The sequence below is a fragment of the Lytechinus pictus genome, chromosome 10, assembly GCF_037042905.1.
Source record: "Lytechinus pictus isolate F3 Inbred chromosome 10, Lp3.0, whole genome shotgun sequence".
Classification (NCBI taxonomy): Eukaryota; Metazoa; Echinodermata; class Echinoidea; order Temnopleuroida; family Toxopneustidae; genus Lytechinus; species Lytechinus pictus.
The window spans coordinates 33,636,167-33,658,954 of record NC_087254.1 but is presented as its reverse complement, the minus strand read 5'-3'; the positions used below and the strand labels follow the sequence as shown (position 1 = coordinate 33,658,954).

Genomic DNA, 22,788 nt, shown 5'->3' with positions numbered 1-22,788 from the left:
AGCTTGGCTGGCTTGCAATGTTTCTTTCGTAAAATACCATGATCATTGCCAACCAGACTACATGGAATATTTTTTGCTATCAATCGTCACGACAATCACAAGACAGTTTCATCAATGACGTCATACCCATCTTGTTTCCTGCTCTTAATCCCAGCCAAATTTCAAACAGAAAAAAACAAAGCAGATGTTCTAATGACAAAGTCAATGATGGATGTGAAAAAATGTCAGTAGGCCTGTTCATTGGTGTCCATCTTGCAAACCTAAAAGAAATGTAGCGCTGCGAGGAGGATTTTTCACACCCTCCCTGTCATGAAAATACCTGTAAATTCAACATTTGTTGTCATCAGACAAGTTGTCAGATCGGACAATTTCCTTGGTTTTTGATTGGTTGAGAAGCACTGTCTTTATGTTTTTAAATGTCTTAACTTTCAGATAAAACAGACTTTGTTGGATCAGACGTCCAACAAGCCCTTTTATGAAACGCTCACCTCTATACCCCCCCCCCCCACCTAAAAAAAAATTATTTAGCGCTTCTTATTTTCAGTTCATTTTCCGGAAAAAATTGGGTGGCTGTCTTTACTTATTGTTAGGTCTTTAGTTGCTTTCCCACCCCTTCTTGTTTCATGTTGAAATACAATGAATACCCAGTGTTAATTAAATGAAAAAAAAAAATGAAATAGAGTCCACAAGTAATAAGCAAAGCTACCGTGGTATTCAGATCCTTAAATTTGACATCTAAATCACCTGAAGTACTTTGTAACAGTTAAAAGGGAATCCGATCTTGGGTGTTCCTTGTATGAAATCTACGGGTAATATCCTAATTCTGATTTATGAATGTATCATGAAACTGTTCTAGCTATAGGATTAGTGAACCGATACTGCCAGTAATTCGTTGCTACAACCAGAAAAGACCCCACTCGAGTTCACCAGTGGGTGAAGTGACTTTTCTTTGAGGAGGTATGATGTCGTAAAAATCTTGAGTAGATTGTTGACAATCTCTAATTTCCACCGATAATGTTCACTGGTAAATAACAAATTCTGTCAGGGCTCATCAGAATTTGATTTGGTAAAATTGATTTTAGGCACTAGCATTTGATTTATGCCTGTGTAGTTTATAATTGATTAATGTATAAAACTTGTATTATGATAAATGGGGATTAATGTCTGTGATTGTGTAACTGGATATTGGCAAATTTACTATCTGATTACAGACAGTAGTGAGTTATTATTGTATCTGCTTGCAAACTTCGCTTATACTTATGATCTGATTTGTCTTAATTATTTGTTTTATCATTCTATGATCTGGTAATAAAATAAAAACATGGAATTTGTCAATATTTACGTCATACTTGTTTATAGTAAGTCAGTCTCAATGGTGTAAACTTTTAATAGTATTTTATTTTTAATAAGTAACCATTGTGATTTTGTAGGGTGCTTAGTGTGTGGAATATAATGTGTATGTCATACAATCTTCGACTAATCCGTTATGCTGTTTAATATTTGACATGTTTTTATCAGATTGGTTTTTATTGACCAAGCATGCCTCGGTGTCTTTCTTGATTAATTCTTCGAATATTAATTTTTATTTTAGCTGTTGTCTCACCCCTATGTTAGGATTTTTATGATTTTAAAGTGGATTTTAGTTTATGAGTTCATCTTTATTCTTTTGAGATTTATATTTTTCTTGCATCGTGGAAACGTTTTATTTTGGTATGGCAATAAGCATCATGGTAGCTTGGACTAGTAGAAATAGACTTTGAATTGTACGACATCTATTAGATGTAAATTTGATATGCATGGATAGACATTGAGTGTCTGCTGAAGAAAAGCACAAGTTTAGATCTCAGGACAGGTACATTATGTATGATGTTTTGATTAAATGATGCTCTGTTATTTGATAAGAAAATGATATTGATTTGTGTCAGGTTTGATATTTATTAACTCTCTGATGTTCAACCTAAATTTGTTTTTCTTCCAATGGCTTATAACTTAAGTCATTGAACTAGTAATTTGATTTCTGCAATTTATTGTTTATATCTGTCTTGTAGAAAGTAAACTGTAATTGATATATTGCTTTTAGCAGAAAGAATCTCAGCACAATTTTTTATGAACCCAAGCACCCAACATCAATTTACAATTTCAATTTAAAAGGGGATTACAATATTGAGCAAAATAATTGCATCAAAGCAACATAGTATTTTGAATTTCTTGTAAAATCTCCTTTTCAAAATCATTATTAATTTTGGAATGTATTTCTATAAAGGGAAAGTTGTTAACTCCTGTACATATTGATAAAGTGTATACACATCTATATCAGAATCATTGAAGGAGAAGTGTGATTTTTGTTGAATGTTGAGATCACATTTTCCAAATCCATTCAACTCTGCCTTAGTGATCTCATTCAACTCACAATTTTCATGGATATGATAGAAATGTCTTTTTCTATCCCACGCATCCCTTTGTGTTAACCCATTATTTTGGGAAGTGAAAAGCCATGCTTAGTCATCCCATATCATGTAATTTCATCTCATTTTGTAAAAAGTTGATGATGGGAAAGATAAAATCATAAGTAATGTCACACAGTTGCATCGGACCCTGAGTCAACCTTCTTCTTAATATCTGCTAGAAAGCAGAATACAGATGCCATCTAAATTTACATTGTCCTTCAAAATCCGCCTGTTCCAGTGCTGCACTACCCTCAATTGCCAAGTGATTGGTGTAGAATTGTAGATTAGAATATATGATTTTTACTTTTAAGTGTTCCCAGTGGTAGACTATGTGAGATCCTGTATCATCCAATTCCTGCTATTACCTCACTTCAAAATATTTGTAGGAATATTTAAAATCTTTTGCATAAGAGTGAGATCCTTTATAATCCCATCCCAATATGTCTGATTTTGTTAATCGCTATCCCGAAGTAAAATACATGGAGTATCTCTGTGATGCTGTAATGTTTGCAAAGGCGGATTTTCCTGAATTATCCTTTGCCTTATTAAAAGAAATATTGATATGATTCCACATTTCTACTCCCACCAGTAGATGGATATTTATTATTTCTTTTAATAGTTAAAATCCGTTTTCTGCTTTACACCCTCTGTCCCCGCCCATGCCCCAGCCCCCCACCCCTGCCTCGCCCCTTGATATAAACACAGATTGACTTTACAGTTGTTGACATATTTCTTTGCCAAAAATGCAAAATTCCATTTAGTTCCCCCACAGCTCTCCTCTTTAATTGCCATATTTGTCATGCATTTTTTTTGTAATGATTGGTTACCATGGTTTCAGTGTTAGATACCAAGGTGGTATTTGAATCTGGGTTTTTGATGCTCTCTAAACTAAAGTATGCACTTCATGAAATCAAAATTAGTGTATTTCATATCATCATGTCAACCACCATTGACCCAACATTATTCATCAAAGGGTAAAAAAAGAAACCAGTCACTTTATGACCATTATTCCCTGATTTATATCACCAAAAATAACAAGCATCTGTCTTTACATCTTTTCATAAAGGGTAATGATAATAATAACAACAGTATATTTACCCAGGGTAGCCACTTCAGTTCCGAAAACTGTTCTCCTAGTGGGCCCTGCATTATTATTACCCCGGCTAAGCTAGGCTACCTATTCAGGCGCACACATCTTTTTGAGGAATTACTTCCTGCCGGTACCCATTTAACTCACCCGGTGGGTGTTTCATAAAGCTGTTCGTAAGTAAAGAATGACTTTAAGAACGACTGGTGATCCTTTCTTGTTAAAAATGGCATATAAGCACGTAAGAAAGGTTCACCAGTCGTTCTTAAAGTCGCTCTTTACTTACGAACAGTTTTATGAAACGGCCCCCTGGGTCGAGTGCAGCACTCTGTGGATGTATTCCTTGCTGAAGGAAACTACGCCAGTACCTTGCTAAGAGGCATTTTCAGGATGTCCTTTACGTACAGGGGTATATTTCATAAAGCTGTGTGTTAATTAAAAAGATCACATGATTATTTATAGGCAGATGAGACAACTCAAAATATCTTTGAAGTCATGGAATGTTATTGGGGGGGGGGGGGGGCGGGGAGTATTTTTTTCTTTAGTTAAATTTCTTTCATTATAATAACCGGTAATTGAAAAATCTATTTTGAAATTCATGCATAGTTAAAGTTATATGCAGCTTTATAAAACACCCCCTTTGTGGAACTCCATCATTGTTTAACCTATCAGGATTTTCCATACATACACATTTCACTATTTCAAAATCAAGATATCTCAATTTGCAGTGAGATTTGCATTTTCAGAGTTGATTTTACCTCTTTTTTTAATGAAAATGTCTTAAAAAGAAGCACAGTTCACGACAGAAGTATTTACAATGCACTATATCAATGTAGAGTTCACTCCAAATAGATTGTTTCCCAGTATCGTCAAGAGGAGTGTGATTAGGAACTAAATTAGCTCACGTCATTTGTATAGAGAGTAAATGATATTGTTTATTCGCAATTGTAGAGTGCAAAGAGAACTACTAGTATACTAGTTATTATGCGCCTAATAAATATCCTCTATTAGTATTATTAATGATGAGGTATATTGTATCACCACTTTGTTTCAATTCAGAGCAGTTTCACTTTCTGTGTGGAGGAGTTCTTTAAGTTAAAAACTTTAATAATTACACTCCCATACAAAGTATTATGTGTACTTCTCATTAATAGGGAAACTTAAAGGGACGTGAAAGCAGTATAATACTCTCTTAACTTTGAAAAAAAAAATTATTAATTAATTTAATGGAATCAAAACATTTTCCTCTTGTCATCACAACTATCTTACAAATTTTGATTTATTGTTAGGATAATAAAGTCATATGATTACATTTACCATCACTTCAAGTAGTAATTGCAAACATTTAAAGTTTGAACAAGGGTTTAATTTAATTTTTGGTTATTAGTTGAACTTATCAAAGAGAGGAATTACCAAACTTTACAAAAGCCCATTCCTAATTTGCCCCCTTTTTAAAAGTATATGATAGTTGACCAATACATGTGTAAACTAAAATTCACTTGGACATTCTTTTTCCCAGTGTTGCACTTAGTTTTAAATTCATACCAATATAAATAACTAACATTTTACAACCCCATGTACTCAAACCTTCTCCTATTAGCAGGAAATATTTAAAAGAAATTGGAACTCATACTGTTTGAGATGCATAGAAGTATTTTATGCCATTAAGATCTGATTTTCTGTCAAAAAATTCTCTATAAAGCTTGGTGAAAACATTCTCAATATATGAATTTGTGAGTTTTCGTCTTAATATGGTGTAAAAACCTCAACATTCATTTCTACTGAAAAGTGACTGATTTCTCTGGATCTTTGGTGTAGTATTAATACCCCTTTCATAAACCCAATTATGCGGCTAATAGCAGCATAATTTGGTCGTAAAATCGGAGGAGGACCAGAGTTATCCGCATTATTTTGATGCTGCAATTATCCGCATAATAGCGGCATCGGGACCAGATTTTGACTTTATGAACGCATTTCCAAATAATGCGGATAATTGCCATGGTGCGGTCACAAGGTCACCCTTTTCCAACACAACCGCATCGGAGGAGGCGTGTGCAGTTCTCATGACGATTATCCGCCTTTTTCAGGACGGGCGCTCGTAAAAATAGTGCGGATTATTTTTGGAGTTTGTGAATGCAATTTTTATTGAATTATCCGCATTACTCTTAGGCAGCTAATTGGAGAATGGGTTTATGAAAGGGGTATAAGAGGTACATGTATGTTTGATATTACAATCGATCACAACTGTTAATTCATGGTTCACCATAGACTTACATAATTTACGATTGATTGCACAATTGATTGTATATGTTCTCTGTAACAGGGTCCTAGTCACTTACATGCACTTATTATTAATTCTAAGGTACACTTTTCCAATGCACAGTTGATATATTGAAAATGAATTGTTTATCAATGAATAATTATTTTTCTTTGTTTTTAGGTGGGCGATATAAGACATGGAAGAGACGATGGTTCATCCTGACTGACAACTGCCTCTATTACTTTGAATTCACAACAGTGAGTATCATCTGCTTTCTTGAAACAAATTTGCGACATTGGTTTGGAAGGCTATTGCTCCCATAGAAAAACTCCAGTTCAAGCCAATCATCACAAAACCCCAAATAAAACACCCGTCCTTCTTGCATTGTACTTTGTAATCAAAACCATTTTCATGAAGAAAAAGAAGATCTGAAAATTTAACCTTTAGCGTTTTAAGTTTTAAATGGAAGCAATTGAACCGGGACTGTACATGTGTCACCCTTTAATAATTATAAATATGTGTATATAATGCCCGAGATATTTTCTTGTCCATCACAAAACATTAAGGCCTGTATTCTGAAGTCCAGTTTCATTTAGAACATGGTCTGCTAAAATTATGGGAAGCAAAAAATGTCACAATTTTGTTAACATTGCAATTTTTTCATGTTTCTTTTTCCTACTGGGAGTCTTTGCTCACTCTTAAATGGTGAAGACATCTGTGTCATTTATCATTCCCACACAGTTATGAGTGATCTCAGTGTCAAATGAGCTGATAAATTGTAACTCTTCTGTTAGAGATTTGTTTCACAATTGGCTATTTATAGTTGAAACATAACTTAAAGGTCAAGTCCACCCCGGAAAAATTTTGATTTGAATAAAAAGAGAAAAATCAAACTCCCAAAACACTGAAAATTTCATCAAAATCGGATGTAAAATAAGAAAGTTATGACACTTTAAAGTTTTGCTTATTTTTCACCAAAAGTGATATGCACAACTCAAATGAGAAGTTGATGATGTCCCTCACTCACTATTTCTTTTGTTTTTTATTGTTTGAATTATACAATATTTCATATTTTATAGATTTGACAATGAGGACCAACTTGACTGAATCATATCGTATTAAACAATGCTCATTCCACATGTTCAGGGAGGAATTAATTGTTGTTTCACTTGACAATGAGGAGAAAAATAGAATACTCCCTATTTCATATAATAAAATACAAAAGAAATAGTGAGTGGATGACGTCATCAGTCTCCTCATTTGCATAACCACCAGGATGTGCATATAACTGTTTTGTGAAATTAAGCAAAACTTTAAAATGTCATAACTTTCTTATTTTACATCAGATTTTGATGAAATTTTCAGTATTATGTTTGTTGGATTTTTCTCTTTTGATTCAAATAAACTTTTTGTTTGGGTGGACTTGTCCTTTAAGACAAGAGTTTAAATTAAACCTGAGTTCAGTTTAAGTAAATATCTAATATGTAATGGATTATTTCAGTCAGACTGTGATTGTTTGATTGTTCTTTGAAAGTTCATATGAATACTTCAATAGGGGGGACAGTGCATCTTATTGGCACAGCTTGTAAGAAACTAGAGTTGGACATGGGGATTAGCTTCTCATGAAAATCGGTTGTAAGAAAGTAAGAGTTAGACAAGGGGATTATTTAGATGACACCTGAGGTACCTGACTGACCTAGCGCCGCCACAGTTTCCTGTTTGTAACTGCTTTGAGAACTGACTCATAGGTTCAGCCACCCAGAAACTCTTGACTTCCTTCATTAAAGAGATGAGGGTAGACAGAAGAGAGTGGTAATAAAAGAGAGAAAGACAGAGAGACACATATAGATTGAGAGATAGGTAGATAGACAGATACAGATGAGAGGGAAAGACAGAGACATACATACAGACAGTGGGAGTAAGTGAGGATGAATGATAAAAGGAAAAGAAGAAAAGGATATAAAAATCTACAAAATGACAGAGAGAGAGAAAGAAAAAGAAGGAGGGATAAAATAAAAATAGCTGAGAAAGTCAAGAGTGAGGGGGGGGGGGATTTTAATAGAAACTATACAACATGTAAAAGAGATGAAATAGATATCAGTTGATAAAGATGGTGAAGTGTGTTTGAATTGAGAAAGATATAGGACAACAAAACATGACAGGAGACGTGTTAGATTTTATAGGAAATTTTCTTCTTTTTTATTCCATGTACATTTAATTAAGAGTGTAAGTAGGAAGGGAGATCAAGTTGTTAAATAAAAAAGATGAAAGTGTATAGAAAAATATTGCCTTTAAATAAGTATGTATAAAGGTGAAAAGAAGGGCCTTACAAATGAAGGCAGAAATAGAGAGAAAAAAATGATATTCTGAGAGAGACAGGCAGAGAGAGAGAGACAGACAGACAGAGACAGACAGAGAAGAGAGAGAGGTATTAACTTGAAATTAAATAGAAGAGTGTCATAGTCCCACCTGTTCAACATCTGTTGTTTGTTTCCTACATGAAGCTAATGCATGTTCCTAACAAGATGACAGCCCCTTCGTACCTCGATAACACATTGTCAAGTCTAAAATCCCTTCCCCCTCACACCCTATTCTATTCTTACCACAATGTTTACTATAGTTCTATGGTCCATGTTATGATGCTCATTTGAGGAAGAGTTTAAATCATGCCCAGAGTTACCAAGTTGTACTGATTTTCAGCCTTTAAAATACTGAAACGTTCTTGTTGAGGTTGGCAGCTTTGCATACCCAACTAAGACCCCTCAACATATATAATGTGTCCACATATCGCTTTGAGATATTTACATTTCTATTCCATATTCATCATTTTTGGGGGAATCAACAATAATAATATGATAAAGTTATAGAACACATTTAATGAACTAGATACAAAGCCCACAATGATATCATATCTAGGTTTTGCTTTCACTTGGTAACATCCTACAATCAACTAAAAATCTTACATCTGAGTCATAAAAGCGAAGTCTTATTTTATAATGTTGATAGAGTAGATACTATGAATGTTCATCATAATGTCTTTTTTTTCTCTTTCATCTTTTAGGATCGTGAACCAAAGGGTATCATTCCGCTAGAGAATCTTCAAGTTCAGGAAGTAGAAGATAACAAAAAAGCAGTAAGTGGGACTACAATGACTTTCTGATCTTTTATTCATAATAAGATGTACTTGGCGCCAATATCAGGAGATAATTGGCCATTTTCTATGTCCAACCCCCATTTTCTCCATTCTTACTTCACTTCATGCACTGACCCAGTCTTATTGTTCGAGAGCATTACAAATTTTTAAGAAAATGGGGAAAACGGACAAATAATTTCAGGAAATTGTCGCATAAATGAGTTTTGATACATACTTTGTGGCACAGCCCTTTGCCTAAAATTGAAAATGAGTAGGCAAATGACCTTTCCCCTGTCCTAATTACATTCCAATCTATATTTGTTGTAACTGTGTATTCCTTAAAGATATAAAGCAGTGGTAGATTGTGTTTAAAAACATTTCGTTTTTTAGCATTCTGTGAATAAACTTTGAGGTATAAAGAGAAAGGAATAAGAACTAAAAAATGATCATGATTACTTTCACCACAAGTGTAACTTTGCTTATCATATCAGTACTCGTTTCATGTTAAACTTGAAGTAATGTTTTGAGTTAGTAAGGACAAACAGAAGTTTTATTATTAATCATAGTGCAAGTAGTTTTAGTAGGGAAAGCAACGCAGCAATCAAAATAACTTCTTTCAATATTTTTGTCAGACCACCTTGCATAAAATCCAACTTCACAGGGAGAGTAACTCTCCCTTTTTCATTGATTTATGGAACTGTGATTATTTTTTATTGACAATCGTAAATCTGATTTTCTTCTATTTTTTATTCCTAACCTTGTAGCAATGTTTTGAGCTGGTAACAACAAATAAGAGCGTGATCAAGGCAGCGAAGACACACGGAGATGGCAGGGTGGTAGAAGGTAGACACACATCATATCGTATGTCAGCAACAACGGATGAAGAAAAGAAAGAATGGATACATGCACTGCAGTAAGTATCACCTTCTGTCTAAAACTGAACAATGGCCAAAGGATCATGCAACAGGGAAAAAATGATATGGGGGGGGGGGTTGGGGCCATTTAGCCCCCAAAATGATCAAAAGAGCACTGGAAACAAGCCCTTGAAAGCCCCCATTCATTGCAATGTTAACTAAAGCTTATCCAGTGTTACAGATTTAGGCAGTAAGTTGTGAAAAGTAGCCCCTGAAGATTTAAAAAAAAAAAAAAAAATCCTGTCATGCAAGTTACAAAAATTTCATTTCTTCTAAAGGAGAAAGATGGCCATGTTCTCACTCACATTGGTTTCAATGGTGACTTGTCTGACATAATTGTGGGATTGATGTTCATAAATAGATTTGGCTCAAAAAAGGACACCAGTAAAAGTATGAATTATTTAAAAATTGCTTGATATATTTGCTACATTGGCTATTGTTGGGCTGCTTGGGTATTTATAATTCATTGTGTGTAATGTACCTTGAGGCAAGCTTTTTAGTTATATTTTTAGTGGTCTATAGAAAAAATGAAAGAGAAAGTGAGAAAAGTCATTGTTAATCTCACTATAAATATTAAACGTTGTATTGAAAGTTTTAAGAAAGGATTTTTTGTAGTTTCAGTGTTTGTTTATCCCATGCAGTTTATCCAGTTTCTTTCCCTATGTCATGGGGAACCTCCTATATTCCAGAGATACCTTTTCATTTGCTTCAGTGAAACCAATATTATCATGCATAGATAAGACCAATCCCAATAGCATGTGCTCTTTGGAATTAGTCATTTTAAAAGTACAAGTACTTCAGACAAAGAAGTGAACTTTCGATCTTACTAAGGGACCCTTTTTATACCGGATGGACACATCTGAATTCGACCATAATGAAATATGTTGTGTTCCATGCCTTGCTTTCATTTATTCTTGAGATGTGCAGACACTTTTATCACACCATAGCATATACTGGTGGTTATATATTGATCGCTAACAATTATTTAGGGCACCTTTTCAGAATCAGAGAAATTGGTTAACCCTAGTGATTATTCAAATTTTGATAAATATCTATTCTTGAATATAAAAAATAGTTTGTAATGGTTCCAAAAAATCTGTAAGTCATAGCTCAGTATACAGAAGTCTGTTTAGCTGTGTAAAGATTCCGATGCTAAGCATCAAAACATCTGTCTATATTTTTTGCAAGGGTTTACTAGAAGCAGCACTAGCTTGTACCCATCCATAATATGTCTTATATTTTCATGAAATGGGAAGAACGTTCAATCAGATTATAATCAAAAGATGTAATTTTGAAATGAATTGTGATCAGAAAAACATTTAATTAGGGATATAAAGGAATTGTGAAAGCTACCCCTATACTAATTTCCATTACAAATAACCCATCCATAATATTTCTTTATTTTTTATGAAATAGGAAGAACAAGTTCAATCAGATTCTAATCAAAGGATGTAATTTTGAAATTGAAATGAATTGTGATCAGAAAAATCATTTAACTAGGGAATATAAAGGAATTGAGAAAGCTACCCCTATGCTTATTTCCATGACAAATAAATTGATATTGATCATTCATTCAGCGATAAAATGATAACACATAAAATCCTATTTTGAAAGGTTCATTTACAAGGGGAAATAATAGAGAAAGTTTCAAAGGATTCTGGTTTGTATATGACTTAAAATACATAAAAATAAAAAAGTTTCAAAACTTTGATATTTCTAATCATATATATTTTTTTCCTGGATAAAAGTCCCCTTTTCTCCTATCTGAAGTGATGCTTCTTTATTAGTGACTCAGGTACAAGAACTCTTTAATTACTAGTCTCATCAATTGGATTTCAATTTATCAGCGATTGTTTTGAACATAAACTGCACCAAGGCCTTAACATAAAGCTTCTATTTCCTGTCACGTTTTGATGTACATTGAATAAATCACTTCAAGGCAGGGGAAGCATATAAAGATAGAGAACTATCAGTTCATTATTTGTAGTATATTTGTAATGACCATCTCTGGGATGAAAAGGTTCAAGCAATGCATTTCTTATTTCTTGAATTAAATTGACCCGGGAAGGTGGGGGGGGGGGACATGTCTCTTCTACCCCCTCCCCCCTGAATCCGCTCCCCTTGCAATATATGAAAACCACTTCTGACTTAGTATGTTCCTATTAATAATATAACTGCTAAAAGTTTGGGTTTATGCGTTTTATGACGGTTGACAGTGGCGGACCGTGACCTGGAGGAGACAATGACTGGAGGGGCACTGTATTGTTTGTGAACAATACTGTGCCCCTCCAATCCTTTGTCTCCTCCGGGTCACGATCCGCCACTGATAGTTGTATATGAGACTGTGCACACTTTATAAATGATCAAAGCTTTCCATCCTCTTTATGTTTCAAACTTTATCATTTTCTTGGAGGCTAAAGTCTTTATATTTGTCTAGAGAAAGTCATAAAAACTAGCTTTATTGGTTTTAAAAAGTAAACCCGATTACCTTGACGAATGAAGGAGAGTTTGCCTCACCAAGAAATATCCATGGTGGTTTTGATATTATTATCTATTAAACATTCTATTTATATTTATAACATCATCTCTTTGGAATCAGAAAGGGATTAACTTTATTTCTATAAATGTCTTTAAGACAAGCAGATGTCTCGTTTATGTGAACACAGGACCATATGGATGTGAAAAAAGCCAGGTATTTATGGAAGGAAACATCCTTGGCAAGGCTGTGATAATCTATTTTATGATTCAGTATTGTTAAAGCCTATCCTAGTCTTCCCAAACACTACATGCCTTACTAAATGACGTACAGGAACCGCGACCGCCATGATCCCAAATTAAAAAGATAAAATGCTGGGGGAAAACCGTGAAGCATTGGGTTGGGCTGCGAGGGCCAGTCGTTCTCGGCATGCAGCAGGATCTATTTTTGATTTGTCATTGTGAAAGGTCATTTGGTTTTGGAAGGTATCAAGAGGAACATGTCCCTGGGAATACTCTATTATGCTTTTCACATTGCATTTCCTTAACCCCATACTATCCTTAACCCCGGACTATCCTTAACCTCATACTATCTTTTTTTGGATTCACACTGTCTTTCTTAACCCCATACTATCTGCTGAGCCGGGGTTAACGCCTTGAACCCGGACTATCCCACAGCTCATGAATATTGATGATTTTACCATACAGAGCGTGATTAACGTGCAATTCGACTTCTGTGATTGGCTAATGCTTAGCCCCACTTTTCCTTAGCCCAGTTTTGTTTCACACTGCATCTCTTATCACCACAATTGTTTGTGGTGCTAGCACCACAATAAGCCGGCTAACCCTACTTTTTTGCAGGGCCAGATAGTACCATACTATTTACCGTGCTAGCCCACTTTGCTAAAACGTAGTGTGAAAAGGAAGTGGGCTAAGCTTAACCCCAGGAAATTGGTGGGGCTAAGGCCCCCCCTTAGCCCCACCAATTTCCTGGGGTTAAGGGAAAAAAGTACAGTGTGAAAAGCATATTAATGCAGCAGCAGAATAAACCATGACTTCCATTGTGAATTCATAGGGCAATGTACTGAGACTCTACCACTGTTAGAATTGTCATGAATAAGTTTAGCTATTGTCTTTACAATTATAGATCAGGGAGTTAAAACTCTTTGTTTAGTTACAAACGACTTTGCGAACAACAGGAATAGCACTAACCCAATGAAAGAAAGTAGACAATCACACTGAGACATAAAGAAATTATTTTGGCAATATATTTGGCACTTCAGCTTTTAGTCATTTGTAAAGTTATGCATTGCTTTGTGAGAATCTCCCCTGGTAAATTACTATGTGATTAGAAACATGGAGGTAGTGCCATGTTTTACAAATTCGATAATTGCTCCGTTACATGACTAATTTTTTTTTCAGCGCATGCTTTTTTTTTACCTTACACCATACACGAACAATCAACTGGAATGTTTTATCCACCATTGGCAATTTCCCAAACTTTGATTTGATTAGGAAACACCTTTTAACAAATTACAGGAAAGACCTTGTGTTCTTCCATTGAAGGTTTTATGTTTGCTGACAACAGATGCATCAAACAATTAGATTTTTTAATGTAACAAGACCGTTCAAATTTTCAGTCTCGGTTCATTGTTAGTCCGATTGTTTATAGAAATTCTTTGAAATTAAAATGTCAAATTTGATACTTAAAACATGATTTTATTTCTTTCGATAAGAGACTGTATTTATTTTTACAGTTGGTTTTTCCTGTGCATAGTTTTATTGGAAAGGTAATGCTATCAATAGATGACAAGAGAGATTCTCAAAGGTGCATGTGTAACATCAGAAAAGCCCCCTATATGTGAAATATATATATACAGCGAATGCTTTAATTTTAAGTTTAACCTATGAACGCAGATCTTATGGCCATTTTTACAAGGGGCATGAAAGAATTCCAATCTTCGTAATGAATTTCAGATTTTTTTTGTTTTAAGCACTCATTGCATGCTGGATGCCTATATGACTTCATTTTATGCCTACCGGTAGATAATCAGCATATCAAGTAAATTTCTTGAGTCCATTCCATGTATTTTATAAGAAGCCATTTTTATTTCAGGACTATCATCTCCAGCAAGTTATATCATAACATGTCTTTTTAATCTTTTAAGTTTAGCGTTCAATTAATTGTTTTCATTTTTAGTGGTAAAAGATCTAAGTATTGCTGGTATGAAACCCGTAGAGTAAACTTTGATTATCATCTCTTCCAGGAATTTCTGGGAAGGCTCACCCAGTAGAGTTAATTTGTAGAATTTTGCTTCTTGATTGATATTCAAATTTGAAAATTGATACAATTGATATACTGTCTAAAAATAGTGGTGAAAGCTCAGAAAACCAAACGTTTTGGTTTGACTCATTTTTGTCCGGAAGTGAAATTAGTATTTTGTTTGAAGTATTATATTACTTCCATGTGAGGTTTCACAAATGAATGTGTGGATGTTCTTCTCTTTCTTTCTCATAAGGAAATTCCTGGCTACGAATAATACCATATCTTTTGCTTTCAAATGTTATCAAGTGACATTCTTATAATTCATGAAAGCAAAATATGGATAATATCTGAGAAGTCTGTTCTTTCATTATTGCTTTCGAAAGAGCAGGGTAGTTACATTTTGGATTTGAAGTGGCTATGTGATTTGCACGTCGATAACCCCCCTCCCCCTTGAAAAATCCTTTTTGCAAGTACAGCAAACAACGTAAAGACAACATTTAAGCGGATTTGTTGTGTTGTTTCAAGTAAAATAAGGAGAGCTAACATAGTAATACTCTTGTCAAACTCTCCAGTACTATTGTATCAGACCTATTTGGTTTGGGGATTTAAGTATGCCTAATGAAATATATATTATCCACTGACAGCAATGCTCATTGTATAACCCATTTTAATTACTTTCATTAATTTCTTGCTGATAATTGTACTACTTAATCCTGCACTCCTGATGTATTCTTAAAAGCGATTTCAATCGACATGGACATGTGCTACACCCCCCCCCCCCCACCACCCTCACTTATTCCACCTTGTGTTTCTGTAAGATGATGATTTTACCCTGTAATAAACCCCACCTTGGCATCATTCCATATCCGATGTGAATTGTTCAAAAGGAGTGTATGTTTATCAGGATTCAGGAAGTCATAGAGTCTTTTGTTTCCCATTTCAAGGGCCATCGCTTGGAACATGAGTCTTGTATGACCATCGAATGAAAGTTGTCACGTTTATGTTGGAGATCATTAAGATGAATATGGTGGACATCTTCCTTGTCTTCAAATTGGGTCACTGTATCAAATATTGAAAAGTGGTGTTACAGTTTAAGCTCCAGTTTTCTTGTTGCTGCCAACCGTCAATTAGTCAATGGATATAGCTATTATGAACACTTACTGCCTATGCTACTTCTGTCTACCCCCCCCCCCCCACCTTTCCTCATTGATTTTTGTTCACTCTAGCATTTGAATTTAAAGAAATAGTATAAAATTGAAAAAAAAAAAAAATCATTTTTAGAAAATGTCTAGAAAGAAATGAAAGTGTATGCGCTAGTACTAATTCAATGTATTCCTATTTCAATGAAATTTACAGCAAAAGAAAAAACATACAATACATCCTTATCTGATAAAAAATAATTAAAAATGAAATGATAGTGAAATTAAGTCCTCATGATTCAAATTTTAGATATAAAAAAAAAGTTTGAGTGATTTTTTAGAATGACTTCCTTAAAAATATATATAGTTTGAGATCAAATGTATCATATGTTGAAAGTTGCAATTACCATTATGCTCAATTTCTTAGCTCATATTGTGATTTGAAATTATGATATGAAAAACAAAACAAATGGCAATTAGATTAGATAAATTAGAGATACAAGATACAACATTTTCTACATTTAGCTATCTCGTGATCATGGAAAATATTGTCACATATGAGTGATTACATACCAGCCATTACCTCTGAATATGATATTGAGCAGATCACCTACTAAGGGGCGTCTAGAGAGGGAGCAAAAAACAACCCACTATTAAATTTCCTGTTGTGCTAATCAAAGGATTTCCCGTCTTTGGACTCAAAGCGGTTGTTATTGTCTCCCGGAGTTGGCCGACTGGCCGGGAGTCTCCTGATCGAAAGAAAACAAGTCGTGACTGTCGATTTAGTGGCCTTTTTTGTAACGACTTACAACTATGATGGCAACCACCATGGCAACAAGGCTGAGCAGCCAATCACAATGAAGGTTTTCACAGAGGTTACAATAATGGCAAAGTTACAATAGTTGTAAGTTTTAATGAAATGGGCCCTTCGTCTGGGTCTGGGTAATCTCTTTTGGTGAGACCGCAGACAGTGCTACAAACAGCTGTTTATGATGGGAAGGTATTAATCAAGAGGCCCCAGTTACATTTCATGCTAAACCCTTCGACTACTGATTACTACAGTCCCCATTGATTTTGTACAGGTGTCGCCCACTTCTTGAAAATGACCAGTTAAGATACATGTCTCTACTTGATGATATCACATAGCAAATTAATATACTTGACAGGGGTTAAACCCATTTTCACCGGACCACTGAAAGAAAAGGAAAGGTGTTCAATCCAAGATTTTCTTAAGTGCCTATACTGATAATCATCAAAGAGCTTATTTTTCTGATCAGTTACATTGATCTTCAATGATTCAAATCAACTCTATGATCTAGCATTATGCTTTATGTTTCAGGGCTGTTGCATATATCTGAAAGTCCTTGATGAACTTAATGCTTTCTTGCCCGACTCATCATATGGGTGCAATAGCACACAGCTTTAGTGACTGATCATACAGTTTATTATCATTATTGATTGTACATATGGTAAATTAATCATAAACATTATTCAATGATCAATTGCTAATATTTGTGTCACTTAGCCCTGAACCATTTAATCTTCAAAATAGATACAGGGAACGAACAGGTGTACGTGAAGATTCAATGACTATGAAATATAGATTTATATCTGTTGTGGAAGAAGCATGCAGGTCGTTCCTCGGGCAAATGATGGTGTTTATGTCTGGTCAGATGGAGGATTAACAGTGTCCTGTCAGTAAAGCAACGTCATTGCGATTCAATCTGACATATTTGTTATGGGAAAGTTATTGGTGGAAAGATGGATTGATGGAAGATCAATATCCTTATCTTTAAGGTTATGTGTGTCAGTTCTTGTTTGTCTTCCTGGTTCAGAATACAAGTGACATGAAGATAATTATCACCTTTCACAGGCTTTGTAGTCGACATTGGAGATGTTTTTAAAATGGAAGACCTTGTCAGTCTTGCTAGCGAAAAAAATGCCTCAAAAGATGAAGAGAAAGTGATATATACTACTCTTATCTCCTTGCAAATACAGTCAACCTTGCTTGAGTCAAACTTGCATATTAAAGTCAAATAATCATTTTAGTCAGTCAAATATATTTTCAAGTTCTTCTCTTTATAATATTCTGTTGTTTTAACCCTTCTAAGTTGATATTTCCCAAGTCTAAGACCAAGCTTTTTTCGTCAGTCCATGCAGATTCGACTTAGGCAATGTTAACTGTATTGTTCAGCTGTTATAAAAGCATTCAGTGATTCATTGATCAAAGTGGATATTTATCATTCTTTTCTTTCCCTGTTCCCCGTCTTCTCTTCTTTATGTACAGGGCCAGTATCAGTCGAGATCCATTCTATGAGATGCTTGAAGCCCGAAAGAAGAAAGCGTCACACAAGGCGGAAACATGAGCGAAAGCTGACGAGAGACAACCATCTATTTAGGATAGGAACCAAGCCAATAGCATCCCGGATGGAGAGAGAAAGGAGCTCAAGCCTACTCTCGAAAAAAGTGAAAACTGACCAAGTTTGACCAGCTTCCAAGCTCTTGTATCATCAGTTTAAGAACAAAATCCAGTGATGCCACTTTTCAGACTCAAGTCCAAATTCAGACTTTTTAAACACATTTTGGCCATACAAAACACCTTTTTTCATGTAGGAAGGGGGTCATTATAGATGATTTTCAGACTTTTTAAAATGAATTCTTAGTGACATCCCTGAGAATATGATGGATACACGTGGGGAACGTTTCATTAACTGATTTTTTTTTAGTCCGGCACTCTTTTTCTCCCCCCCCCCTCCTGGTTTATCAATTCACACTTTGCCAGCAAACTGTAAGATGAAATCACTTTCTTACATGCTATAACCTGTCATCCAAAATAAAATAGTGTTTGTGAAACATAGAGAAAACACTTCAAGCACTACTTTTCTTGTTGCCTTGGACTTGCAGCTTATGATGAATATAAACAGCACAAGTATCTTCACATAAATAAACAATGAAACAAAAGTAAGCTATTTTGTTTGGACAAATTTATTGTGCATAACCCCTTTTTTTTTGGGGGGGGGAGGGGGCTATTGGTCTATGGTTTCTTTAAGTATGTGTATCACTATTCATAAACAACTCAATATTCAATGGTCACTAAACTTAGTTTGGCTTTTCCAGCTTATTATGACATTGGGTGGCATTGCCATAAGTTAGCCTGGAGTCAAATAAATACCAGTAAGGACTTTAGTCCATCCATGTCTATGGAATGCTTAATTTCTTCATCATTCAAAATTCATAACCGAGATAATCTACATGAACAAATCAGTGAAATATATTGCATTATCATAAAACCTTTTCTTTTTTCTTTCATTTCAAATTTTAAATTTTCAATGCTTTTTTCTGCTGGATTAAAAAAAAAATTTTGGTAAATAAATTTGCAATAAGTACTCCATAGAAGGTTAAGCGACATTTGCTCTTCAGACAATTGCTCGTCCGCTAATTTCTCTGAAGATATTAGGCAAAGGTTAGGGTTGTGATGTGTTTTTTTTGTTCAGAATCATGTGAGGATTATGATTAAGGTTAGGTAAGCTTTGTGAAGCTTGGGTTTATATTTGGCTTTATGTGTGAAGTTTTAAGTACATGAAGGAGTAATTGTCGCAGGAGCAAATGTCATGGAACCCAATAAAAGTGTGGTCTAAGTGAATCAAGTGTTAAATGTAGACTGAAGGCTGTTGACTACCATTTATGTTTATATATAAGGTAACTTTGCATATACCTGAAGAGATAATATATACATACGTGTACATTTAGTATTTATGCAGGATATATTCTACAACCTTTGTTCGTCTGATATGAATTGTTGCATTCTCCAAAAGCTATGATTATCAACCTCCCCCCTTCCCCCTAAAAATTAATTAGATATTTGAAACAATGTATTTTTATTTTTTCATATTCCATAATTATGCTTGATTGAAATTTAATTTTTTGATTTTCATGTATTTGGACTAAACATGTATTAATCTTCTGAAAGAAATCAATATCAAATGAAGATGAATTTATTATTACATTTCAAATTTATGATTTACATTTACATTCTTTTTTCTCTGATTTTTTTTCTTACCTCATAATTCAGACTTGATATTCTTCATGAAATGTTAAACTTTGAACATACTTTGGTCTTCAATTTATTCCACTTTTCTAGTTTCTCTGTCATCATGCACTATATCATGTATTTTTTACTCTCTCATTGATCAAATACTGTTGTCATGTTTGATTATTTTATATCACATTGAATTATATCTACAGGTGTAAGGATTGCGCATAGGAAAATAACTTTCTGTAAGGATGAAAAAAAAAAGAATTGTGTTAAGTTTTGTTTGTACTGAATCAAACCTTTTCAACTCGTGTGATACCAACATGCAGTTTAGTGTCAAATTATGTGTGAATTTATCAATGTTTATCGTAGGAAAAAGACAGAGTATAGACAAAGGTGGTTTTAAAAACTTGCCATGTTATTATAATTGTGTATACCAGTTATGTTTTTTAGTCTGTGTTGTAATGTCATTGAATATGGTATTAAGAAATTTTGCACACTGCAGCCTCCATATTTATAAAAATTTTCTTTCGTTGTGCATTGGCATAATAACAAATGGGGGGAGGGTAGGAAGAATTTGATGATCATGAATGAAGAGCTAATTTATTTTTTAAGCAGCTGATAATTTTGAATCGTGCTGATCCCCACTGCAATTTTAATACAAAATTTCATTTTAAGAATATAATTTACACCCAAATTTGTCTATGTGTTATAAAATTGATATAGCTGCACTATGTGGATAAGTTGATCTAGATCATGCATTTTAGAATGTTGAGTTGAATGTGGTTAGTGTGCAAACTTTGTTAATTATCAGTCGTGAATTTTTGTGTGTGGCATTATCGTGAAATTGGGAACCACAGTTCACTTTCTACAGCAGCGCTTCATTCAGTCACACGCATTGGTTCCCTATTTCCACCTCCATTCACTTTGTGAAGTGCTTGTGTACAAACAGACAAGTGGTTCCCATAACCATGATTTAGCCTTGTGTCTTGTGTAAGTAACTACCATGTAGATTTCCTTTCCTGTATGTAGTTGAAATAAACTACATAGTCCATTTCACATACATGCTTGATGTTGTACATTCCACTAAGGTAATAATGTAGCTGTGTAGAAAAATACAAACTGAATAAACCAGCAATGTTGGTTTATCTTGTGTAGTATAGTGGAATATTCTGGAAATGCTTTTATTGGCATTAGTAAAGATGGCTGCAGTAGGCATCATTGATCCATAATGATGTTTCTTATTTATTTTCACATTTCTTGAATATTTTCATATAGATTCATCTGGTACTTTACACATTGGGTGTTATCATTTACTTGTTGGAATACCACTGCGATTCAATTTTATATCAACTTTTCCTCATTTATATTTGGTCTACAATCATCACAGAGGGAACTACACTAATTGTACCCCTCTATTTCACAAACTCCTTGTGGTAGATTGCAAAGATTGTACGATTTCCTGAAGGATTTATGACCTCTTTCGCCTCTACGGTTTTGTTTAGGGTGGAGTCATGCAAATTATTTAATTCATTAGAATTGTAGCCCTCAAGAACATCCTCAGTAGCATCATACAATGTACAGCCCTTTTATGATTTCTATGAATGTGTTGGTATAGCCAGTTACAAATTGCATGATCTTCAAAGACTCAAAACCCTTTCTGTATGCCTTTGTCTTTTCTACATGTGTGGTCATGCCCAATAGATGATATCTAATAGCTATAGGTATTGTTAACAGAAAAGTTGTAGCGTGTAGCCACATACAGTATGTTACCTTTCATATTCCAAGGAAAAATAGTAGATTAATCCATCTAAATGACTGTAGCAAATGTAAACAAGGCATCAAATATTTTTTACCACAATATTTCTCAATCTTTAGCAGTCATTTTGTATCTACTTCAGATGTATAAAATCAGTTGAAAACATTCATCATTTATTTGATAAGATTGGCCTTTAATGTTAATGATGCATTTTTGTCATTGTAAATGGGTGCAAAACTATGCTGCTTTAATCAATCTTCAGACCAAATTTTAAACTTTTTTTCCCTGCTTAGAGTCCTCTTACTAAGTTGAGTTTTTCTTTGATGAGTATAATTTTAGGTTCATAAAAAAATCACTACATTAAGACTGAAACTCTCAATTGCCTTTTTGAGATTATCATTGGAGATTTGAGACAAAAGGTTCTATTTTTTTATCATGCACAAGTGACAGACCAACTCTTATTTGACCAGAAAGGTTAGGTTTACACAGAGGCATGTATGGAAGGCTTTATATTTTGAAGGGTTTTTTGTTCATTTTCTTTAATTAGCCAATTGCAAATAGTAATTATGAGAAAATAAGTTGTTATATTTGCATAGTAAAATGAAATGTTAACTTTGCGGTCGGAAGTAGAAAAATTTGTTTGTTTTATTTCATCTATAGAAGTTTGTTTTCTGTGAAATGTGATTTATTTTCCTTATAGCAAGAAGGAATGTGCTATTGTACATGTCTTGTAAATTGTAAAAATGTGTGAAATGTTTGTCTTTGATCTCAATTTTATGAGGTTGTTGTAAATAAAAAAAAACTGATGATTTGTATCATGTGCAACTCTTGTAAACAGGGATGATGATGAGTTTGTAATAAAATATCTATATACAGTATAAAGGAAATAAGCTTTTGTTCTGTCTTATTTCTATGTGAAAATGTGATGGTGGAGAGCAATTGATGAGTCATGAAAAATAAATAGGATTGATCGAGAAAGTGAAGTTTATAAAAAATATTAATATTTGAGGTACAGGATACGAATTTGCTATTCAAAAGGTTCACAGCTCTGGTTGCACAAACAGTTTTGCATATAACTTTCAGCACAATGTCTGCAATATTTAGAGCCAATTTTTCAAAACCTTTCTTAGGTTTGAGTAAATCCCCCAGAAGTCCATGTCTTTATTCATGGAATGAGCTGAAATTTCAGGATATCTTTGTCAGTTGGCAGGAGCTTTCGATCATCTAATTACTAAATCTGTAAAGTAATTGCTACCGTCTTGAATATTTGTTACA

At 34.2% G+C, this 22,788-nt stretch overlaps 1 protein-coding gene across 1 annotated transcript in view; it reads left to right on the top strand.

The window, feature by feature from the left end:
• Window positions 1-22,403, top strand: part of LOC129270523 (cytohesin-1-like) — a 36,178-nt gene extending 13,775 nt beyond the window's left edge. The window contains exons 6-9 of the mRNA XM_054907892.2: window positions 5,975-6,051; window positions 8,856-8,927; window positions 9,692-9,840; window positions 18,009-22,403. Of these exons, the coding sequence (XP_054763867.2) occupies window positions 5,975-6,051; window positions 8,856-8,927; window positions 9,692-9,840; window positions 18,009-18,087 (377 nt within the window). The 3' untranslated portion in view covers window positions 18,088-22,403. The remainder of the gene's footprint in view (window positions 1-5,974; window positions 6,052-8,855; window positions 8,928-9,691; window positions 9,841-18,008) is intronic.
• Window positions 22,404-22,788: the final 385 nt, after the last annotated feature.